Genomic DNA, 13253 nt, shown 5'->3' with positions numbered 1-13253 from the left:
TCACCAGCTTGACCGAGGACCCATCGACGATCGCTATCACCCACCCGCGCAAATTTGGCATTTGATTTTGGATCTGTACAGTACTGTACGGAGAGGGCGGAGTACAGATTCCTCGGTAGCCTCTACGAGTACGCAGCCACCGGGAATCCTCCGCCTTGCATCCTGCACAAAATGATGTGAGCTATCCGCGAGGGGGGATGCAGATGTCACCGAAACTGAGTGTGTACGGCTGATCCCGGCGCAGAACGGCAGTGACTCTGCAGAGAAGTATTATTATTGCCAATATGATCAGTGATAATATATCCCTAGATATATAGATGTAGATGTAGATGTAGTAAGTATACTCTTCTGGCGACCCATGGTTAAGTGTTGACACATCACATGATCAGCGTCATCTGATCTGGAGCAGGCTGCCACCACCACAGCCAGTGCAATTGCCATTATCATTGCCATCACCATCACCATTTACACATTCAAGTTCATGTTCATCACTTCGTTCCCTGGAAAAAAGTGGTTCTTTGCGATACATACCCTCTCCCTCGTCCGTTAACTTTCTTCTCGTTCTCAGACCTCGTCATCCACCCACCCACTCGCTCTCCTGCAGGTGATAGAGCGCAATCCCACTCCCCCTTCCATCTGGCGCCATGTGTAGCTCCGATGTCTTCCTGGCCGTGTTGGCCATTCTCTTCCCACCTATTGCTGGTAAGTCCACCCCGATGACCGTGAGGGTCTACTACTAGTAGTTATCCCCTTACTATCTTCCGATAAATCCATATGACTATAGAAACGCTAACCAGTCTCGCGCCCCCCATCAGTCTGGATCAAGGCGGGGATCTGCACTGCCGACTCCCTCATCAATATCGCCCTCTGTCTACTGGGCTACGTCCCGGGCCTCATTCACGCCTGGTATATCATCCTCAAATACCCGGATCCCGACTATGACAACGTCGCCTACGAGCCCATCCCTGGTGGCTCCAGCCAGCGTCGTGACTTGGAAAATGGCCGCGTGACCTACTATTATGTTTCAAACCCGCCTCTCCAGCACCCCTCCCAGCAGCGAGGTTACGGCGCGACCCAGCAAGCTTCTTCCAACTCGAATGCCGCGCCCAACCCCTCTGGCAACCAGCCATCTGGTAACAAGGCCCCCGGTCATCCGCAAGAGGGTGCTGCGGGCAGCAGTGGACAAAATGCCCCGCCTACATACGCGGAAGCCGTGAGGGGCGACAACAAGGTTCAGACCCAGGATTAAACTACGAAGTGGACTGGCCGTTAAGCAGCTACCGCGGTCTCAGTCCGAGTCTCATCTTCTTTCCAAGTGCACACCACTTGGATTCATCGTAAGCGCACCCGGGCGGATCTTTTATGACTTTGACGAGAATATGTTTTTTGTACTCTTTTTTTTTCTATCCATCGCTGTCATCAATAAGCCGGTTCGGAGTCGGCTCCTTTTCCCATTCCACTCAATCTCGTTATTTTCTCTGGGTATCCTTTCCGTTATCTAGTGGAGGTGGTTGTTCCATCACAGCGGTGACTCGTTGGCTCCCCTCTGGGGCTGTATTATTTTTGATCGGTCAAAGTGAATCTTGTCGAAATAATGGATAATTAATCAATATATCCTGCTTCCATGAATCCCGGTGACATAGTATACGGTTGAAGAAAACTTACATAGTGCGCTTGCCGTCGGGTAGAGTTGATCCATGGATAGAGCAAGCTGTCCGTTAATCTCGGGTCCACTTGTACTAGTAGTGCTCAATAGAGTCAAGGTCATGGATCAAGTTCCTTGTCTGTCGTTGATAGTGAGTATGATGGAAGTCCAGGTGGATAAACCGTCTGGGGCCTTGTTGGAAACGCCTGGTCGGTGAAAGACACCGTGACTGTACACAGTCTAAACTGCTGAAGCTACTGTGATAGATTCTGGTGATATGCCAGTGATTTCAAGGCGAGGTCAAGTCACCTGCCCAGGTGGGTACGGTTCAACCTTCCCTTGAACTTGAAGGTTCCAAGGTTGGAAGCTGAAGTTGACATTGAATTTATGCCCAGATGGGAATATATATAGTACTAGCATCGGGAGAAGTAGGACAAGCACCGTGGCACACAAGGCAAACGTAGCTAAGTGAGGTTCTCAATTGTAACAAAAGTCAAACAGACCAGTAATTATCTGGCTAATCAACACAAAGAATAATGATTACTTCAATATGCATAGACCATAGCCGTACTGATGTCGATAGCGGACATCTGATAAGCGGCCGACCCAACCCGCTCCGAGATCCCATGGGATGTCCAGCTCCTCTCCGCGGGACGTGAACTCCAACACTCCTCAACAACCCCTCCTGGCCCGAGGCCCCTCATACCGGCCATGCAGTCCATGCCATTACTACTTCGGCAATCCATCCGCTCAACTCTACAAATCACACGCTCAACATCCAGACCATTGCAAGCAAAATTCCGACCGACACCGCCGAGCTCTTTTCCCGCTGTCCCGACGCGGAACTTCTCAATCTGCCTCCAATGCCGGTTCCGCCGACAGTCGGGACTATACTCAGCATACGATGATAAAGGGAAGCCAAGCAATGATGCGGAGAGACTGCACCAGGCTATAAAGGAGGCTTCCTCAGACGCGATTCCCATCCCGGAGACTGGGACCGTTGGCAAGGAACCTCCGCTGGATACCTCTGCGGTAGAGGTCGATCGCGCCGCGGAGCAGGGGACATCTCAGGAGGTTGAGAAGGAGTCAATTTATAGGACGGAGTCGGAACAAGCAAACAGCCAGGGGACTGGTGCCGATGGTGCTCGGAGCGGCGGACTCCCGTCGTATCTGGAGAGTCGTCGGTCACAGGTGTCGAAGCAATTCACGACTATGATGGATAATATCCAGTCCAATGTATTTGTGGCTGGACAACGTCTAAACGACCTGACGGGTTACTCTGGGATCGAAGCTTTGAAAAACGAGATACACAGCCAAGGTACGAACCATACATATCTCCAAAACAGGTGGCATATCTTGAATCTAGATCTAACTTCTTGCTCCACATAGAGGAACGACTCCGAGCCGCCAGATCAAACGTTCGAAAAGCCAAGGACGAATACTCAGCCGCTATCACCCGTCGCTCGACCTCCCAGCGCGAAGTCAATGAGCTTCTCCAGCGCAAACACGCTTGGTCCCCAACAGACCTGGAGCGATTCACCCTTCTCTACCGAAACGACCATACCAATGAGGTTGCCGAGGCGGAAACGCAAGAAGCCCTCTCTGCCGCCGAGCGCGAGGCCGAAGAGGCGGCCGCTTCATTGAGCAAGAGCATTCTATCCCGTTACCACGAGGAGCAGGTGTGGTCTGATAAGATCCGCCGCATGAGTACCTGGGGAACCTGGGGTCTTATGGGCGTCAACGTCCTGCTTTTCCTGATATTCCAGATTGCTGTGGAGCCTTGGCGCCGGCGCCGACTAGTCAAGGGCTTCGAGGATAAGGTTGTTGAGGCTATCGAGAAGGAGAAGGCGTTGATTCGTACCGAGATTGCTGAAGGCACTACACCCGCCTTCGCTGCCCTGGCCTCGGCTACTCCCGAACAGGTTGATTCTGCGATCGAATCTTCTATCTCTTCCCTTGAGACCTCCACTACCGAGGAGCCAGCGAAGCCAATAGTGGAGAGTAGTAACACAGCTGCGCTTGTGTCTGAGACACCACCCACGACTACTCCCGAGTCTCTATCCTCCCGTCTTTCTAATATCTCCTCCTCGCCCCTATCCCTTGAATACTGGCAGACCGCTTTCAATGAGCTCTTCAGCGAGCGCAGCGTTTCTACTTCACAACGTGATCTTACCGTCGCTGCTATTCAAAGTGCCGCAGCCGGCGCAGCCGTGATGGGCCTGGTGCTTGCTTTGGTGAATCCCCGATAAAAGGCCCTTGGATCTGATTGTACATGGCGGACAGAAAAGGAAAGAGATCTTGTAGGATGTTGTCCATCTTAGATCTCACGCCTGACATCGAGGCTTTGCTACATATCCCCTGACTAATTGGTCAATATACATGTACAGATGAAGAGATAGAATTATTTGGGTCATCAGAACCCCGTGTACTGTTATCGAAAAAAAAAAGAAATTCCCACCATTGAAGCCCTCGCTATACCGAGGGGACTTGGCTTCATCCACTCTTACAGGGAGCCTAGATAGTACCTAGCAAAGGGCGAGAATGTGGATAACAAAGGAAATGTCATGACTAGGCAATACACTGGCAAATATAGAACACAAGGTATGTACTGTACTCAAGGAGACACCCAGGTTAGGCGGAACAGCCGGAGCAGAGGGTTCTCCAAAAAAGAGACAATCCGTAGATCAATGGAAGCGAGGACCGAGGACCAAGGACAACAGTGTAAAAGGTATGAAAGAGGCTCATTTTTTGTCCATAATTAAACACGGTCTCTTTAATCTTGACACGACACACACGGCCCGCTCTGTCTAAAACACAAGGGATAAAAAGGAAAAGGAAAAGAAAAGAGAATCACAAGCACATACACAAAGACACAATGAAATGTCTTTACCCAAGCAACCAAATCACTGGTCTAACTTTCAACAAGAGATCATTTTCCGACGCACAGAAGAAGTTCGGTTTTCAGGCGTTTTGTTTATGATGAGGAATTGTTGTTCGGGCGATCCGTTTATCCGATGACGAGGGTCTCATCCTCGGGGAAGCTGTAAGCGGGAACCTCGAGGTTCAGAGGGGCAGGGCCCTTGCGAATACGACCGGAGATATCGTAGTGGGAGCCGTGGCAGGGGCAGAACCAGCCGCCGTAGTCACCGGCCTCACCGATGGGCACACAACCCAAGTGGGTGCAGACACCCAGCATGACCAGCCACTCGGGGCGCTGGGCGCGGTCCTCATCACGCTGAGGGTCACGGAGACCCTCCCACTTGATCTCGCGGGCCTCGTCGATCTCACCCTGGGTACGGTGACGGATGAAAACGGGCTTACCACGCCACTTGATGATGACCTGTTGATGGGATTAGAGATTGGAGGGGAGGCGAGAGGAGAAGAAGTCCCCGGAGTGTGGGGGATGGAGAAAACACATACGTTCTTGCCCTCGGGGATAGCACCGAGAGAGATCTCAACCTTGGCCTGGGCCAGGACGTCGGCGGAGGCGGACATGTTGACCAGGAAATCTGTAGGTGAAACACGCGGTCAGTCACGATGTCACCCAAATCTCACCACCAATGTGTGTGTATATAATGCCCCGGATATCATCACTCCCGATCAATTGCTTCTTTCTGTTCTTCCACAGTCGTTTGTTGCATCCATCCATCTCATTTGCATCGGGTAAAGGTAAAGGTAAAGAGGGAACGTACCCTGAACGGTGGCCTTGGCACCGACGGCGGTAGCCAGACCCATGGTGCCAGCCATGAAGTAGGAGAAGACCTGGTTGGAGCGGGGGCTGTTCTTGGACTGGTATTTGCTGAAGTTGGGGATCTTCAGAGTCGAGCCACGCTCGTTGGCGGTGGCGAAGGGGCTCTCGAAGGAGGCCTTCGCATCGGAAACTCCCCTCCGCTGTTGGCAGGAGGTGACGGCGGCGCGGGAGGTGGGCAGCTGCTGGCGGGCGCAAGTGCGCAGCAGAGTGCTGGAAGCGGAGGAGAGCGACATGGTAAATTGACCACGAAGGGTATGTCCGCAATTGGGGGAGTGGGTGGTTGCGAGTGGGTAGGGGGAGTAGGAGGTGGATGAAGTCGGAAGTGAAGTTGGAGCCAGAGCTTTCGCTAGCGATCGGAATCACGCGGCCTCTCATTGGCTGAGCGGGTCGCCGACACCTTGCCGAGTATAAGTGCTACCATTACTACTCTGTCGAGTCCATATATCTACTTAAATTAGAGTGAATATAGTTATTTTAATTCTATTCTCCTACTCGGGGTATCATTGATCATTGGAATAGTGAAACACTTTTTTTTTCCTGACCATTATCACCGCTGGTATCTACAGTAGCCGCTCCCGAGACGTCCCGGTAAGTCCAAAAAAACACCCAAAAACTGCCCCCGAAATTCCAGATAACTCCAATGCAAAGCAGGTGAACGCAGCAAATCCTCTTGATGTATGCAAAGAACAATCACATTCCCTCCATTCGAGGCTCCCTCAATCCCTCATTTCAACATCCGGGTCCTGAGCGGTCGGCCCGGGGGCTTCGACTGTCCGATCCGCAATCAACGCGCTCACAGGCACAACCGGTGTTCGCGGAACTGTTGGCGACGAGGCCGTCGATTCATTCATCTTAGCAGTGTTCTTTTCAGGGGTCGAGCCATTTGCCTTGGCCGGCGCCGCGCCTGTTCCATTCAGCGTGCGCTGACCCTTCTCCATCTCGGTGGATTCCTTGGCCTTCTTCTCTTTGAATTGTTTGTAGGTCGTAGTCTTGGGAATCACATCGGAGAGGAATTCGAGGTTATCGGTATGTGAGACTGCGCTTGCTATATGAGATATTGATATTAGCTTGGCCCGTTTCAATGCGCCGCTGCGACGTGGCAAGTGGTCACCAGACTACCCACCGAGGTCTTTGTATTGAACGGTTTTGCGCGGTTTCCGTTCGGACTTGACCACATTGTGGCCTTGCTCGGCGAGGTGCTTGATGAACATCTCCTATGGGTGGTGTCAGTGAGCGTGTAGGCATGGCGGAGGAGGTAATCGGGGACGTACAGTAGCCATAGCAATGACGAAAGTCGCGTTACTGGAACATTGCACAATATCCTCGTCTAGCTGAATGATCTTCTTGATTCGAGAGACTAGAAAATGGTTAGCCAAGCTCGTTCTTGTCCGTCAGATGTGTCGTTTTTCCACAAACGTACTTGGCAGAGCACTCTGGCCGGTGATTTCCTCCGACTCGGCGGCATTCTTTGAAGACATGGCGGAATAATATGAAAGGAATCGACAACCAGAGAATCCAAAATGAAAGATTGCACTAAGTAGCACAGAGAAGCACGAATCTTCCAGGGGATATAGCGAAAGTACGCGAGGGTCGAAAATCCAAAGGTTAAACGCGTCCAGATTCATGGGTCCAAGTGCAGTTGCAATCTTATCTCAGCAGCCTCCCCGTTATCGATTAACCACTTGGCTACCTCTGCCTCAAGGAGGTCCTCCCATCGCAATTATTCTAATTTCACTATCGCTGTCACTGACTCCCTTTTGACACTTTGCAGATCCCTTCGCATAACTGGCAAGAACTTTGAGAATTGAACCGCGTTAATCCTCGGCGGCAACCTTTGCGATTCTCCCCCATCGCGGCGGGAGAGCATCATCGACTACCAAGCCTTTTAAGCTTGACTATGCTCATATAACCGCCCCGCTTGATGTTATGACCTCGTTACGCCCCTCCCCGACCTCACTGCGGTCGCCTTCCATCTTGTCAGAGCGCCGCGATCTGCGCAGGCTATCCGGTCGATCTGTCTCCTCCCAGAGGTCCCCTATTCGTGAAACAGCTCCCGAGCCCCAACCCACCGCGATCACAGAGGAAATCAGTGAGATCAAGCGCTATGAGGATTTTACAACCATCGATTGGGTTCAAGATGCAGTCTACGAGCAGAATCATCGCCGAGCAAAGCGACGGAATGGTGGTGGCTTTTGGGACCAAGAAGGTATCTTTGGTTGGCGTCGCAAGGTGATCGAGTCCTACGATGCTGGCCAGGCTTGGCTTGTGGTGACCCTCGTGGGAATGGCGATTGGATTGAACTCGGCGCTATTAAATATTATCACTGAGTGGCTGTCCGATATCAAATTGGGCCATTGCACGACCGCATTCTATCTCAATGAGCAGTTCTGCTGCTGGGGCGCCGAAGGAGGTACGTGGCAAGATTCGAGATCCTTCTCACTGGGTCTACTTTTCTAACTCGGAGCTTTCAAAGGTTGTCCTGAATGGAAGCACTGGACTGGGTTCTGGTTGATAAACTACGTCATTTATTTCTTTTTTGCTGTAAGATTCCGGTCTGGGGAAAAAAAGAAGGGACGAGACGGTGTGGCTAACTTATCTCCTAGGTATTACTTGCTTTCATCGCAGCAGTTCTGGTCAAGACATTTGCTCCATATGCTGCTGGCTCTGGTATTTCAGAGATCAAATGCATTATTGCGGGCTTTGTCATGAAGGGTTTCCTTGGAGCCTGGACTCTCCTGATTAAGTCGATTGCTTTGCCACTAGCTATTGCATCCGGCCTTTCCGTCGGAAAGGAGGGACCTAGCGTTCATTTTGCTGTGTGCACAGGAAATGTCATCTCACGATGGTTCGGAAAATATAAGCAAAGTGCTTCAAAAACAAGAGAAATCTTGACCGCATCAGCGGCTGCTGGTGTGGCTGTCGCTTTCGGCAGCCCCATTGGTGGTGTGATCTTTTCACTTGAGGTGTGATTTGCAACGGTGCTACAATTATGGCGACTGGAGCTAATAATTTTGTAGGAAATGGCCAACTACTTCCCACTCAAAACTCTTTGGCGAAGCTATTTCTGTGCTTTGGTTGCGACGAGTGTCCTAGCGGTATGCTATCCCCATATATTCTATAGACTATCGCGACTGACCTCATCAGGCCTTGAACCCCTTTCGAACCGGACAGCTGGTCATGTTCCAGGTCGCATACGATCGCACGTGGCACTTTTTCGAGTTGATTTTCTTCATATTCCTGGGAGTATTCGGCGGTTTGTATGGCGCTCTTGTCATCAAATGGAATCTCCGGGTAGCAGCCTTCCGCAAAAAGTATCTTGGGAAATACCCAATCTCAGAGTCCGTATTTCTCGCCGCGGTCACTGCAATCCTATGCTACCCCAATATCTTTCTCAAGATCAACATGACCGAAATGATGGAGATTCTCTTTCGCGAATGTAAGGGGGGACATGACTATCACGGGCTTTGCGAGTAAGTACACAATTACTAGCTGCTGCATATAGAAAAGCGTACTAACCCTTCCTTAGGAAAGAGAATCGTCTGGTCATGGTCCTTTCCTTGGCTGTTGCTACTATTTTGCGTACCGGCCTGGTCATCATCTCATATGGATGTAAGGTACCGGCAGGTATTTTCGTCCCATCAATGGCCATCGGTGCCTCCTTTGGTCGCATGGTGGGGATTATAGTGCAGGCACTATATGAACACTTCCCCGACTCCGCCTTCTTTGCATCATGCGAACCTGATGTCCCATGTATTACGCCAGGAACATATGCTTTCCTGGGAGCAGCAGCGGCTCTCAGCGGCATCATGCATCTCACCATTTCAGTTACGGTCATCATGTTTGAACTCACAGGTGCCTTGACTTACATCTTGCCGACTATGGTATGTATTTAGTCCATCCAGAGGAGGACTAATGCTGACAGCCCTTTTTACACAGATCGTCGTGGGCGTAACCAAAGCCGTTGGCGACCGATTCGGAAACGGAGGTATCGCAGACCGAATGATCTGGTTTAACGGGTTCCCATTCCTAGACAATAAGGAAGACCACGTCTTCAACGTCCCAGTCTCACACGCAATGACGACCGGTCCGCTCACACTCCCCGCATCCGATTTCCCCGTCCGTGAAGCAGAGCACCTCTTGAACGACAACAAGTTCCAGGGATTCCCAATCGTGGAGGACCGCAGCAATAAAACGCTCGTCGGCTATATCGGACGCACGGAACTCCGCTACGCCATCGACCGCGCACGTAGTGACGGTCTCCTCTCGCCTCGGGCGCGATGCGTCTTTACCAAGGAAGCTGCAGATGCATCAGTCGCACAGCGAGCTTCCGTCTCGGAGCGTTCCCAAGCTCTGGCGCCGGACACTTTTGATGCGATCCAAACGAGCGTGGGTGCTGGATTCGTCGACTTCTCCCGCTACGTCGATCACACTCCATTGAGCGTGCACCCGCGTCTCCCCTCGAGACTGTCATGGAAATCTTCAAGAAGATGGGTCCGCGAGTTATTCTCGTTGAACACCGTGGCCGTCTGACTGGCCTGGTCACAGTCAAGGATTGCTTGAAATACCAGTTCAAGGTCGAGGCCGAGGAGCACGCGCTTGCGGCAACCACAGCGTCGGAGTTTTCCTCTGCACCGCTGGGAGGCCATTTAAGTACTCCTGCTTCGGAAACCTTGGAAGAGCGCGTCTGGCGGATCATCCAGAAAGCCGTTGGATTTGTGTCTGGCTCGTCGCGTGCTAGTCGTCCCGTGCGGCTGGGTGAACGGGATCGCTCCGGACAAGCGGAATCAACGGGGATCTTAGATGGGACGGAAGATGATGGTTTCGTTGAATTGGAGGAGAGAGAGGGACGACCTGGTCGCCCTTAGGACTGTAACAATTATGTGGATATAGGCGGATAGAAGAGATGGATGCATTATATAAAGCGTTGCTCGTGAAATTCATTCCGATCATCTTGAACTTTCTAGATATGGTACCCTTCGTTCCTTTCCATGGACTAATTAAATCAGTAAACTTGAATAATACCGGTATGAACTCCCCCCATCCATGGATGCTTGGATTTTGGTTCCCCAGGGTAATCGATAGTGGGACAAGATAGACTTCCAAGGTAGCACAAGCACGATGCTTAGCAGAGCCTCAAACTATGAAACTCCAAAGGCCCAAATGCAATCCATTCCAACAATATATGAGATATGATATATGATATAAGATAATCCAAAAATCAGACTTGAACTACGCCCCCTCACGCATCCCAACCAAAATACACCCAGCACCCATCATCGCCGCACCCAGCCACCACAATCCACCCACTGCCTCTTGAAAAACAATCATACCCAAGAAAGCCGTCATCAAAAAGTTAGAGGCGGTGTTTGTGATGGAGACCTTTGTCGTCGATGGACCGGCTGTGAGGGCGCGGGTGAAGAGTGCCCACATGATAATGTTGCAGAGGACGTTGAGACCGAGACATGCCTGTTTGCGCCAATCGTGAGTATGTGAGTCCTTGCCATTCTGAGCGCGTATACAAGGGTCGCGACTTGAGAGAATAAAGAAATAAAGAAAGTATCATGACGTACGCCGCGGACGAGGAGTTCTAGGAATGGGGAGGAGTCGAGGCCAAAGATGTGGGCGAGGGATTGCGCGAAGGCTGTGGTGTGGTTGTCCGTTGTACTGCGGTGGTCAATTGGCTTGCTCGTGGATATAAGGGCTTCGGGTTGTCTCTGCACTCCTGCTGGTAGACGTGCGCATCTTACAGTTTCGCGAAGAGTCCGTTCAACGCGGCGAAGGCGCCGCTGGCCAGGGCGAGGACGATCCAGGGGGAGGTGGAGGATTTTGGGGCTGCTGTGGAAGACATATTGGCTGTTTATATACCCGAGCTGGACCGGCAGCTATGTCCAAGGGGATTAATCACGTATATAGCGAGGTTTTGGTGGAGATGAGAGTGGAAGGGAGGAGTTCGGGGAGGTTCACGTTGCGACGCCGGCCGGGGTGATAAGATAATGACTGATCGGCATGCCCCAGGGTGCAGGGGGATGAACTGCCAGTGGGGGAAGTATACGATGTCGATAGCTCTTTATGAATAAAAGTAGAATCACACAGGCCAATGTCTAGCTATAGTATTTCATAACATAAATTCTACGGCGACAATCTTTGCAGCCGCCACTGCGCATCATCACCAGCGCCATCAATACGGATATATCGGAATCGATCATGAAGTCGACTCCGACGACCCTGCCAGAATTCCACAGACTCAGGAACCAGTCTCACACCACCCCAGAAAGGAGGTAGAGGGATCTGCTCCACGCCCTCAAATTTCTTCTCCATCTCATTAACCAATTGTTCAAGCATGGCCCGCCCATCATTAATATCCGTCTGGTCGATATCGGCGGGGATTTCCACGCCAGAGGCAGATCCCTCAATAGGCTGAAGCTTCGCAACGCTCTTGCGACGCTGATTCTCGTCCATCTGTCCCGGTTCCGCAGACCAGAGAACACGACTCTGCCAGCTCGCCCAAGCTCCAATCTGACTGCCCCGCTCTCGAGTACGCCAGTAGAGCTCGCTCTCTTCACGACTAAGTGGCTCCAAGAGACCCTCCACCCGAACTTGACGCTCAACAGTAGACCAGCAGAATGTCAGGGCCCCCCCACTTATTACCGGCAGTTTGTCCTTCGTCACCGGGCTCAGGCATTGATCCAATCGCATTGGCGCCGCTGACATCTTGCCCGAAGACTTGCGCGCCCTTTCCTTCCCGACTGCCCCAATTGCTGTAAACGACCCATCCCCGCTCATCCAGTTCTTTCAGATATAACACACGCGAGCTGATACGGCCAGAGGGCAGGGATGCTGTCGCAAGGGTGCAAGTCTCGGGTGCCGAGCTGGCAGGCAAACGCGGATCACGGAACCAGGCGTTGAATTGACGGAGAGGGTTTGTGCCGTGGATCTGGGAGACTGTTAAGGGTGGATTGGTCACGAACTGGTGTGCTCGAGCAGGGTGTGACAATATCTGGGTCTCGGTCGTGGAGGTGGGCGTCGAGGTATCGGAGCGGAGGGCTTCGCCGGGGGCGAGGTGTGATGGGAGGGCTGATGTAGGGTTTGCTGCGGTCTCGGATGTGTTTGGAGTTTCGGATTCAGGCGCAATATCTCCCGGGGCGACTGTAGTGTTGTTGGTCAGTTTTGAAGCTCCGACGAGGAGTCATACGTTCCACGCGGGGCATGTCACGATGGGATTTGCGCATGGGGCGAGGGCTGCGACGAGGGTCATTTGCGTACAGATTAGCTTCTTTGGACGTCGTGACTGGGCGTCCAACTCTGCGTCGTTATGCGACATGTTGGATCTGTGGTTGGTGGTGAGTCGAGCAGTGGAAGAATGTCGGGCGTGAAGGTGGAGGTGGGGTTTAAGTTGGCGGGCAGTGCGGACGTCGATGCGGAGAAACGAGTGGAGGTTGCGAGTAGCAGGGAGATGGAGGCGATGAACCATTTAATTTGTCCAGGTTCAATGACGAGAGTGCAATAGAGGTATCTGGAGCAACTGTGATATGAGGCGAGGTGAGAAGTGGAGAGGCAAATGTATATAATATGGGTTGATATCGATTTGGCTGCGGAATTCCCCGATGCATCAGATCGATCGGTCGAATCTTGGTTTACTTGATTTACAACATCTACCATGGTACTAATACTAGGATTTGGACCCTTAATCACGATAAAGTTCAATTTCCTAGCCACTTGAACTATTTATATTGCCCCATGACTTCCATCTGTGCTTGACACTGCACTAGCCCACCATTTCCCATCTCAGACGGCCCGGGCATTTAAGTCCCTCTTTCGGCCTTGAATTTGGTGTAATCAATCTGGCTGTGCCCGATT

The 13253-nt window shown here is 51.8% G+C and overlaps 6 protein-coding genes across 6 annotated transcripts; 3 read left to right on the top strand and 3 right to left on the bottom strand.

The window, feature by feature from the left end:
- Positions 1-644: 644 nt before the first annotated feature.
- On the top strand, positions 645-1249 carry N7481_002273 (putative stress response RCI peptide; the record flags this gene model as incomplete). Its single annotated transcript, XM_057261492.1, has 2 exons — positions 645-702; positions 816-1249. 2 exons carry the CDS (start codon positions 645-647, stop codon positions 1247-1249), a joined length of 492 nt encoding a protein of 163 aa, XP_057126424.1.
- A 1107-nt stretch (positions 1250-2356) lies between these two features.
- she9 (putative mitochondrion biogenesis protein (She9)) lies at positions 2357-3894 on the top strand (the record flags this gene model as incomplete). Its single annotated transcript, XM_057261491.1, has 2 exons — positions 2357-2963; positions 3035-3894. 2 exons carry the CDS (start codon positions 2357-2359, stop codon positions 3892-3894), a joined length of 1467 nt encoding a protein of 488 aa, XP_057126423.1.
- Positions 3895-4652: 758 nt separating this feature from the next.
- Positions 4653-5629, bottom strand: rip1 (ubiquinol--cytochrome-c reductase catalytic subunit RIP1; the record flags this gene model as incomplete). The annotated part of the gene is made up of 3 exons (XM_057261490.1): positions 4653-4985; positions 5066-5154; positions 5338-5629. 3 exons carry the CDS (start codon positions 5627-5629, stop codon positions 4653-4655), a joined length of 714 nt encoding a protein of 237 aa, XP_057126422.1.
- A 483-nt stretch (positions 5630-6112) lies between these two features.
- Positions 6113-6874, bottom strand: N7481_002270 (histone-fold domain-containing protein; the record flags this gene model as incomplete). The annotated part of the gene is made up of 4 exons (XM_057261489.1): positions 6113-6441; positions 6520-6610; positions 6668-6753; positions 6817-6874. The coding sequence occupies 4 exons, from the start codon at positions 6872-6874 to the stop codon at positions 6113-6115; spliced, it is 564 nt and encodes a 187-aa protein (XP_057126421.1).
- A 448-nt stretch (positions 6875-7322) lies between these two features.
- On the top strand, positions 7323-10261 carry N7481_002269 (uncharacterized protein; the record flags this gene model as incomplete). Its single annotated transcript, XM_057261488.1, has 8 exons — positions 7323-7806; positions 7870-7937; positions 8000-8359; positions 8414-8491; positions 8541-8866; positions 8923-9277; positions 9333-9815; positions 9836-10261. 8 exons carry the CDS (start codon positions 7323-7325, stop codon positions 10259-10261), a joined length of 2580 nt encoding a protein of 859 aa, XP_057126420.1.
- Positions 10262-11525: 1264 nt separating this feature from the next.
- On the bottom strand, positions 11526-12867 carry N7481_002268 (pyridoxamine-phosphate oxidase PDX3; the record flags this gene model as incomplete). The annotated part of the gene is made up of 3 exons (XM_057261487.1): positions 11526-11992; positions 12045-12542; positions 12660-12867. The coding sequence occupies 3 exons, from the start codon at positions 12865-12867 to the stop codon at positions 11526-11528; spliced, it is 1173 nt and encodes a 390-aa protein (XP_057126419.1).
- Positions 12868-13253: the final 386 nt, after the last annotated feature.

Source organism: Penicillium waksmanii (genome assembly GCF_028829765.1).
Source record: "Penicillium waksmanii strain IBT 27052 chromosome Unknown utg000002l:1.0-3326099.0:1.0-3328782.0, whole genome shotgun sequence".
Lineage (NCBI taxonomy): Eukaryota > Fungi > Ascomycota > Eurotiomycetes > Eurotiales > Aspergillaceae > Penicillium > Penicillium waksmanii.
This window is presented reverse-complemented; position numbering and strand designations above follow the sequence as displayed.